The 9,787-nt window shown below is 38.8% G+C and overlaps 1 protein-coding gene across 1 annotated transcript; it reads right to left on the bottom strand.

Moving 5' to 3' along the window:
- Nucleotides 1-1,039: 1,039 nt before the first annotated feature.
- LOC149232455 (uncharacterized) lies at nucleotides 1,040-1,804 on the bottom strand. Its single transcript, XM_089381921.1, has one exon. It carries the CDS (start codon nucleotides 1,802-1,804, stop codon nucleotides 1,040-1,042), a length of 765 nt encoding a protein of 254 aa, XP_089238047.1.
- Nucleotides 1,805-9,787: the final 7,983 nt, after the last annotated feature.

Here is a 9,787-nt window from a genome sequence, read left to right as displayed (position 1 = left end):
CCCTTAAGCTGGTGCGTGTGGAGGGCATTCTTAATGTGACGTCCCAGGCCCTCAGCCATCAAAACAAAGAGGAAGGGGGAGAGGGGGTCACCTTGTCTGATACCCCGGGAGGGGGAGAAAGGGCGAGAGGGGATCCCATTTACTAGGATGGAGAAGCTAGTGGAGGAGATAAGGCTCATAACCCATCGAATCCAAGTGGGGCTGAATCCAAAAGCAGATAACATTTGCTGAATATAATTCCAACTGAGTTTGTCGAAAGCCTTGGAAAGATCAATTTTAAGGAGCATACCTACCTGCTTTGAATGCTTGAGAGTGTGGGTGATCTCATGCGTGTGGATGATTCCGTCCAAAATCTGTCTTCCTTCCACATAACCTGATTATCCAGGGAGATGAGCATGGGCAGGAGGGGCTTTAACCTGTTTGCAATGACTTTAGAGATGACTTTGTATATAACATTGCATAGTGCTATTGGCCGGAATTTGTCCGGTTTGAGCGCGTCCTCTTCTTTTGGAATCAGGGCTATGAAGGTGGTGTTGAGCGAGGGAAGCAGCCAATGAGAAACTCTCGACTCCTCCACCACCTCCCAGACTTCCGGCTTTAACAAATCCCAGAACTTGTGAAAGAAAGTAGTGGTAAAACCATCCGGGCTGGGAGCTTTTCCATCTTTAAGCTTTGTCATTGCATTGTCCACTTCCTGAATTTGAATTGGGCTAAGGAGGAGTTCATTATGCTCCGCTGTGATTAATTTTGGTATATTGCGGGTGATTCTTTCAATTGCCGGATGTCTGTTGATGTCAGGTTCTTGATGGACCTGCTTAAAGTGTTCGAGGAGTACCTTCTCAATTTCCTCATGTTGCTCCACCTTTTCTCCTCCTGATTTTTGAATGTAAGGGATATTGTTGCCCATTCTGCGTTGCAGTGTTGTTTTGTGGAAGAATTTGGTATTTCTTTCTCCCTCTTTTAGCCATCTGATTCTTGATTTCTGTTTCCAGTATATCTCCTCCTGCTTTCTTCTTTCTTCAAGCTGATTGTGGATGCTCTACTCCTGTTCGAGGGTTCTCTCTGTGTGCCCGCATGTACTTATTTCTCTTTGCAGTTCCTCCAGGGCTTTTTGAAGATCATTTTGCGCCTTGAATATGTTTCCAAAGGTCTCTCTGTTCCATCTCTTGAGACAGAGCTTTAGATGTTTGAGTTTCTGTTGAAACTGAAACATCTTGGATCCTTCTTGAGGGCTGAAGGATGTCCATGTGGAGTTAACGAAGTCTCTGAGAGAGGGATGAGTGAACCAAAACTCCTCAAAGCGAAAAGGTCTTCGAGTGTTATTGCCTGGACGTTGCCATTGAAGGGCAACTGGCCAATGATCAGAGCCAGAGTGTGGTAGAATGGCCGCCGAGAAATCCCCCCCCAAGTGGATCGAGTTATCTGATATGAGAAAGCGATCCAGCTTGGAGGCTATTTGATGTAGGCCTGCTCTGCAATTACTCCACGTAAAAGTGCCATTGCAGAACTGTAAGTCTATCAAGGATGCATTCTGAATAAAGTTTTTGAAGTAGGTGTTTTCCTGTTCCAACTTGTTTCTGCCGCCAATCTTCTCCTCTAATTTTGTGATCATGTTGTAATCCCCTCCCGCTATCCACAGTGGGTGCCTTCGATTGGCGTTAAGGGCTTCTAAGGTATGGAGGAGAGCAATCTTTTCCTTTGCTTCCTGAGGGAAGTATACATTCGAGAGATTCCCATGAATATTTGTGCCAACTATGTGGAAGGTAGCCTGTATGAGATTGTGTGAAGCATGAAAGTCCGACATAGTGAGTGCTTGAGAGTTCCATGCTATGGCTAATCCCCCTGAAGCGCCAGATGCATCTACAGCAACTGATTGACATCCTGGCCAAGCTTTAGAGAGGATTCTTTCTAGAGTTGTACTATTACATTTTGTTTCTTGGAAAAAAACATATTTGTGGCTTTTCCATTTTTACCATACTTTTAAGCATTCTAAGTCTTCCTGGGCCATTGAGCCCCCTGAGGTTCCATGAAATGAGCTTCATGAGTCAGTATTGGTGGAGGGCTTGTAGTACTTCGTAAGCTTAGCATACCTACCGGAGTCTACCAGAATCTTCCCGAGCGCTATTGTTCTTTGGAGGTCTGTTCTTCTTCCCTTTTTTTTGGAATCTTTTGGGGTTTGGCTAAAATCCCAGTGACTTCCTCGCTGGATGCCAAGCTGATTTTGATAATAGGCCCTGCAAATGACCATTTCCAGTTGTCCAGTTGTAGTTCTGGGATGCTTTCATATGCTTTCTTCTTGCATGCTGCTTCTAGTTTGAGTATGTCTAATCCATGTAGATCTATACTTTCCGGCTCTTCCTCCATTTGTTGCACCTGATTGTCTTTTTCCGTGGGAATATCTGGAGCTTGGACAGGGCCTGAGGAGCCATCAACCTCCATTTCATTATCTTTGTCCCGCTGCTTCTCTTTTCTCTCCAAGTTGTGGGCTGGGGGATCTTTAGAGGGAGAGGTTTTGGATGGAGGGGCCTCGCGGGGTGGCAGTGAAGAGGAAGAGGGGTGGTCAGTACTTGGAGGAGAGGAAGTGGTATGCTCGTCCGAGATATGAGCCAGGATTCCAAAGCTGTTCCTGACTGCATGGTCAGAGGCCATATTCTGTTTGGGTTTCTTCCCTGTGGGTGGTTTTTTATGCGCTCTCTTGCGGGTGGGGGCTTTGGTGAAGCCATCATTGGACTGCGAATCAGAGGGGGAGGGGGTTTTAGCTTGAGCATTCAGGGGGCAATCTCTAAATAGATGCCCTATGGCATGGCATTTACGGTAGTGAAACGGAACATGTTCATAGTCTAAAGGTTGGATCCACTCATAGTCACGGTGAGAGAGACTTACCGATTCCGGCAGGGCTTTTTCTAGGCGCATGAAGACGCATATGCGGGCGTAGGATGTATATCTTCGTAATTTCATTTCTTCAGCAGTCCTTATGTATTCCCCTAAACCATTTCCAATGTTTTTCAGAATGTCATCATCCCAGTATTCATCTGGTAATCCGTAAAGTCTTATCCAGACTGGTGCCCATGTAAGATCCTCCTGATCCAGGTTGAATCTGGGAGCCCAATCCCGCAAGTATAGGCCGGCTGAGTTGAATAAATAAGGACCCTCAACCAGGATTTTGTATTTGTCTTCCAGACAAAAAAAAATTGCTGTGAAGAATCCTTTTGGGCCTAACTGCAGAGTCACATCTCCCTTAGGTTTCCATTTCGCTGCAATCCAACTGTAGAGGGCTTTTTCCGTCGGCCAAAACCCTATGAACTTCCCAATGAGTGCATGATCCATCATGTATTGGATTCTTGCTTCTATTTTTTCCCCCTGCAGTTTGATTCTGGGTCGATCTGTAGCTATTGGTTTGCATTTCATTGAAGAGACCCTCTGGGTACCCTCTGTTTGGGTTGGCTTCACATTCTCTCCATTTACCTTAGCTTCCAGATTCTCTTTTCCTTTGTGCTCATTCTGGCGCAGGATTTCTTGATTGATGACGTTCTCATGGATCGATCCAAACCGAATTGTTCTCTCATTGTGGTGCTGTACTTCATGTACGCTGGGGGAGGTTGCCGAGGCCCCCCCCGGGGGTCGCCCATGTGCCCTGCGGCCTCTTACCCCTCTGTTTTGAAAAGCCTGCTCGGATAGTCAGGTCCTTGTTGGTTGTCTGCGCAGAGCAGTCTGCACTGTCTGAGCGCGATGCAGAACCCTAGCCGTGATCTCCAGAGCTCCTCTCCTCTCCTCTCCGTCCAATGGTCGTAAAATTTGAAATCTTCAATGAATATAGATATTTAAGAATGTTGTTACATCTTTTTTTAAATGTACATAAATTTAACTTATATATTAATTTTTTTATTATTATTGATAGTAATAATATTTATTTTAAATAAAGTTATCATTTACTTAATTCTTATGATTATTTTTTATTTAGAAAATTGAGATGTATGAGGAAGTAAGTGTTTTGATATTTATTATTGATTGATGTCTATCGATATTTACCAACCATTTAATTTATATAGTTATGCTAGTAGTATTCACAAATACATCCACTTATACATTAAACAAAAACATGTGTAATACCATGATTTATTCAACATATTCCTAGGTTTCTTCATCTAGTCCAAGGTGTTTTCATTACACCTTGACATGCTCTATTACTCTAATTTAGAGCATGACTTTTCTATGGCCCATAATGCAAAATGGTTCTAGTTGGAATTCCTCCTCACATTCCACCTATATCACGAACCAATCAAATACATGATTAGTGTCATGTCCATACCTTTTAAGCAAATAAATGTGAGATGTATCATGTGCTTTTAAAGTGGGTAGTAAGGCCAGTTTGCAAGCTACTAGTCCCACTCATTCCACAATTTTAAATGGTCCACAATATCTAGGTGCTAATTTAGCACAAGACCCTACTTTTAGTGAGATTTTCCTTGGTCTGCTATAGAGATATACATGCTCTCACATTTGGAATTCTTTGTGTATTCTCTACTATTTACCATAATTTTTTTTTCCTATTCTGATCTTATTTCTGTCTAATATTAACTGCTTCTTACTCCATTTCATTTAACATGTTAGGTCTAAGAATTACTCTATTTACTGGAGTATCCCAACTAATAGGAGTGTCACAATTTTTGCCATATAATGGCTCAAAATAACTCATCTTTAGTTACTTTCGGTATCCATTTTTGCATGCAAACTCCACTAATGATATGAATTCTTCCCACCAATCTGGTTGATGCATGACATACATCCTCAACATGTCCACTATAATTGGATAGTCCTTTTTTATTTAACCACCTGATTGAGGATGATGTGGTGTGCTAAACTTTATTTGGGTTCCAAAACCAACAACTAATGCCTTCAAACAAATTGAAGTGAACTTGGCACTATGATCTGAGATGATATTCTTTAGTATTCAATGCAATTTAAATATTCCCTGCACGAAAATATGAACTATGTTGATGGCCCTATGGGTGGACATAACATCTATAAAATGAGATTCCTTGCTTAATTTGTCCTCTACCACCATCATAGAATCATTTTTTTTCATAGTATTTGTTAATCCTACAATGGGTTCCATAAATATAACTTGCCATTTCTACTTAGGAATTGTTATTGGTTGTAGTAGTCCTTCTAGGTGTTTTCATTCTACTTTGACTTGTTGGCATTCCAGGTAGCTAGCAATGTACTCAACAACTTACTTCTTCATCCCTGGCCAATAGTATGCTTTATTTATGTTTGTTATCATTTTATAATAGCTAAGATGAGCTGACTACATTTTTTATTAAATTCATCCATTACGAGCTTCCTCAAGCCATTCAAACTAGTCGCATACCACTTATGTTTAAAAAACAACATACCATTATAAGTGAGATTGTAGCTCTTTCTCATTGGTACCTTGGTTCTCGATGTAAACATTTATTCACATGATAAAAATTATTGTCATGTTTGAATTCCTCTTCGATGCTTCCCTTGGTGTTAAACTCGCATGTGCTTATAGATAACAAATGAACTACTTGTAGACTTCTATTGAGTGCATCTACAACTTGGTTTTCCTCACCCTTAATATGTCTTACTTCAAAATAAAATTCTCTAATTAGAGAAAACCATCTAACTTATATAACATTTAACTTAGGCTGATCTAAGAAATATCTCAATCCTCCATGATCTAACATCAAGACAAATGTTCTTCAGGGAAAGTTGTGTCTCCACATATTCAGAGCATGAAAAATTGTTGTTAGTTTCAAGTCATCAGTGAGATAGTTCTTCTCATGGTCATTTAATTTCTTGACTTATAACATATCACATTCATTTCTTACATCAAGATTTTCCAATTCCTTCCTTACAAAAATATGTGCGGCCCAGGAAATCCTTTTCTCAATCTGTTTTCCTCAAAGCCAGTGCACATGTGAGAAATTTATTGAGCTATTAAAAAAATTCCACACATTCTGGTTTCTATTTAAATGCAACCCATTTCATTGTAGTAATGTGATTTGATGCCCAATCTTGGAAAATTCTCGAAGGATCTAATCTCTATGACATTTTAAGGAGCCGAAATCTTTATTATTTCCCTAACCTTTTTGGGATCCACAACCACTCTTTCTCTTAAAATGACATGTCCCAAATATTTGACTTGTGGTTGGAATAATTCACATTTGATAAGTTTGGGATATAGATTGCATTCCCTTAGTAATTGCAACACTTACTTTACATGTTCCTCATGTTCTTCTCTAGTTTTCTTAGTAAAACAAGATGTCATCTAGAAAACCCAATATAAGCCTTTCAAAATATGGGCTAAGCATGTTGTTCATCAAACACATAAATGTGGTTGGTGCATTTGTGAGCCCAAATGGTACCACCTTATACTTGTAGTGTCCATTTCGCATCCTAAACACTATCTTGTGGATTTATTCATCTTTAATTCAAACCTAATGATAACCCCTCTTAGTTAGTTAAGTAGATCATTAATTATGGGCAATGGATACTTGTTTTGCATTGTAGTTTTTATTCAGTTGCTAGTAATCAATGCACAACTATGATATGTTGTCCTTCTTCTCTTCTAAAAACACTTTTCCTCTCGAGGGTGACACACTAGGTCTAATGCACCACTTATCCAACATTTCTTTCTTATACAACTTTAATTGTACCAATTATGGGGTGGTCATATGATATGGAGCTTTTGAAACTAGTACTACATCATGATTAAATTCAACTAAAAAATCTTGCAAGTCTCCTGTAGAAACACATCATTCAACCTCTTCAAGATAGGGTGCTCTTTAATTCTATTTTTTTTTTTTACACACTCGTCATGTGGATCATGAACAAGGCACACCCCTTTCAACTACATTTATTTACTTGTAGTGCTAAAAAATTTCTAACCGAGATGTGATTTCTCTTTCCTTGCAATGTCTTTTCCTCACCTTCATCTGTGAGGCTAATAGTTTATTATAGTAGTCTACATTGGTTTTGTGGTCTGCCAACTAGTCATTCCAATTAAAGTTTCATATTATGCCACCATTAGTAGGTTGAAGGTATCTACTGTGTGCATGTCACCTAACTTGAGGGGGAATTTTATCACTATCTCTCTTACTAAATTTTTGGTTCCCGTGGTCAGTTGGATTAACCATGATTTTACAATAAGCTTTCTCTTAAAATCACACATATTTGTAACCCTTGGGATAATATAAATAAAATTAGAACCCATATTGATTAAAATTGAAATAGGCTAGTTCGTAACCATACCTTCCATATTAATCATTGAGGCTTTCTGAATTTCTTTCATTTTGTCCAATATTGCATAAAGATAAAGTGCACTCTTAGCTAAATTTTTCATCTTTGTTGCCACTTCGAAATTATAAAATTCTTATAGTTTTGCTGCTAGAGAGGATATTCCCTCTGCTTGTGGTTCTCTCCACATCCCAAACCCTATAAAAACCTTCTATTTGGCTCCTTTATATCCTCTCTTATGATTTTGCAGGTCACTATTTACTATAAGCAGTGAAATTATGTTGGAATTCATGCTTCGTAGGAGTGGAAAGCTCAAAATTTTTCCATCCTTGCTTTTGTTGCGAGGGTTTTGGCCCTTTTCCTTTAAAACTACTTTTTCCTCCTTTTTCTAATCTAATCGAAATTTAGCCCTATGTTTAAAATGATCATAGTAATCCTAAGCCTTCCAAGTGGTGTCCTCCAATGTCTTATTAAACTCAATCCTATCCTTATAGGACTACGGTAACCCACAAACATATATTTATATCTTCACCTTCTTGTCCTTGATATATGGCACATACCTCAACAAATCCAAAATCTATTGGTATAAGCCTCCCAAGTAAGTTTCCCTAGTTTATGTTGATGGAACTCTTTAATTTTGTAATCATAGTACATTCACAATAAGTACTGGTCATGGAAATAGCTTTCAAATTTTCTCCATGACAGCTCCTTTTCTTTAATTCCCTTAAAATTTATGAAATCCCCTGATCATATATCAAATTTTCCTTTCAAGATAATAATTCCCACACTGGTCTTCATGTTGTCAGAGTAGTCATGGACTCTAAACTATTTTGTCATTTTGAGCAATGAGGCTTCTGCCTATTCAACCTTATTTATTTCTCCATTGAAGGTAGGGGTATTTTCTTTCTTTAATTTTTCCAGCAATGCGCTCTTCTCACTTCTCGTTTGTTGGTGGTGGCTTCTCATTGCAGTACTACACAATTGATCGTAGTCACCCTACATTATTTATAAAGTGTTGAGTGGGATTTCTCCTCTCATTGTGTCTTCACTCGCTTTTCAATTCCTTTCCTTGAATATTGGATTCCAATCCCTATATCGAGATCTTTAGCGAGATTTTCTTGGATTCATGCTTTCCTAGATAGTTGTCACCAAGCTCATGCTTTCCTTGATTTTGCAAATATGATAAGCTATGCAAAGTAACTACATTCACATATGATTTTGTTTCTTATGCTCTCATGATATTTTCTTTGTCTAGATTTCAAATTTTCAATTCATCTCTCAAGATCCTAAGAGTATCCATTCAATCAAGGTATTGTTTGTTCGACTTCTTAAGTAAGTCATCTTCCCGATTATGATGTGATATTTTCGTATTGTACTATACCATTCTATTACCCATTCCTGTATTTCATACTATATTGTTGTCTTCTTCTCTTAATGTGCTTCCATACACAGAGAGTAATTAGTTAAATTTGTAATGTATATAGTAATTCATCAACTTGGTATGTTATCACTAAACCTACTAATATAAATATTTTCACAAAATCAAAACACATGTTAGTTATCTATGCTAGAGAAATAATACATGTCATCATTCTATCAAGTTTTTTCTTAACCAGAAAGAGTATTATATTTGTATTTAAATCAAACCCGCTCACATCCAAAACCAAGATTTTACATAGGAATTTTGAGCCTGCTAAGCGCTTCTAAAAATTGATTTGTTCACAATCCCTTCCTAGAGAATTTCTTCCCCAAAATCCAAAAAAAATCCCTAAACTAGTAGAGTGTGGCTATACATTCTACAATACTAATGTAATAATGTAATACATATTTACAATTGAAGTTTTCCATTAAAAATCATATTTAAACTAAGAGAGAGAAAATATTACTCCTCCATCGATACTGAAATGTTAAGATTGAAAACAGTATATTCTTCATCATTCCTCGGGCTAGTCTCTACCATCTTGAGCTTCAAATGCTCAATTTGTGGTTTCAGCACGTCCACCTCATCCTCCAGTTGTTAGATGCACTCCTTCTTTTGGATCTTCTACTCTTGCATTTCTAATGCCTCCTTTTGTTGCTGATGGATACACCTTTCCATAATTGACAGACCCTCCATGAAGTCCATATGCTCCCATGCACAACCATTATAGATATGCATGTTTCTACCACCCTCTCGAGCTCTTCCCTCCCTCAACTCCCATGTCTGAGGCCGATGACAACCCCAAGGACCAAACAGTGAGACCTCCTCCACTAAGTTGCTCTACACACTCATTTTCACAACCTAGGAGCTACTAGATTTACCAATCTCCAAGGTTTCATGAACCCACCACTCAGGATTGTTCGATGCAATCAGCCCAATTCCATCATCTTGTTGCACAACAAAAATTCCACCCTTACTAGCACTCAACTTCCTCCCATGACTACACACACCACCAGTTACCACCCTTGAGTCCAACACCCTAACCAGAATCCTACAAAAGTTACAAAGTGACATTAGCCCCAACTGTTGGGCCTTCATAGTGAC

The sequence above is a fragment of the Pinus tabuliformis genome, chromosome J (assembly GCF_031772625.1).
Source record: "Pinus tabuliformis cultivar Carrire ecotype Pingquan chromosome J, CPIR1, whole genome shotgun sequence".
NCBI lineage: Eukaryota > Viridiplantae > Streptophyta > Pinopsida > Pinales > Pinaceae > Pinus > Pinus tabuliformis.
Note: the sequence above shows the minus strand (reverse complement) of the source record. Positions and strands in the feature narration are given on the sequence as shown.

Coding starts and splice junctions, on each gene's coding strand:
- LOC149232455 (XM_089381921.1), bottom strand. CDS start 1,804: ATGTCGGACTTTCATGCTTCACACAATCTCATACAGGCTACCTTCCAC.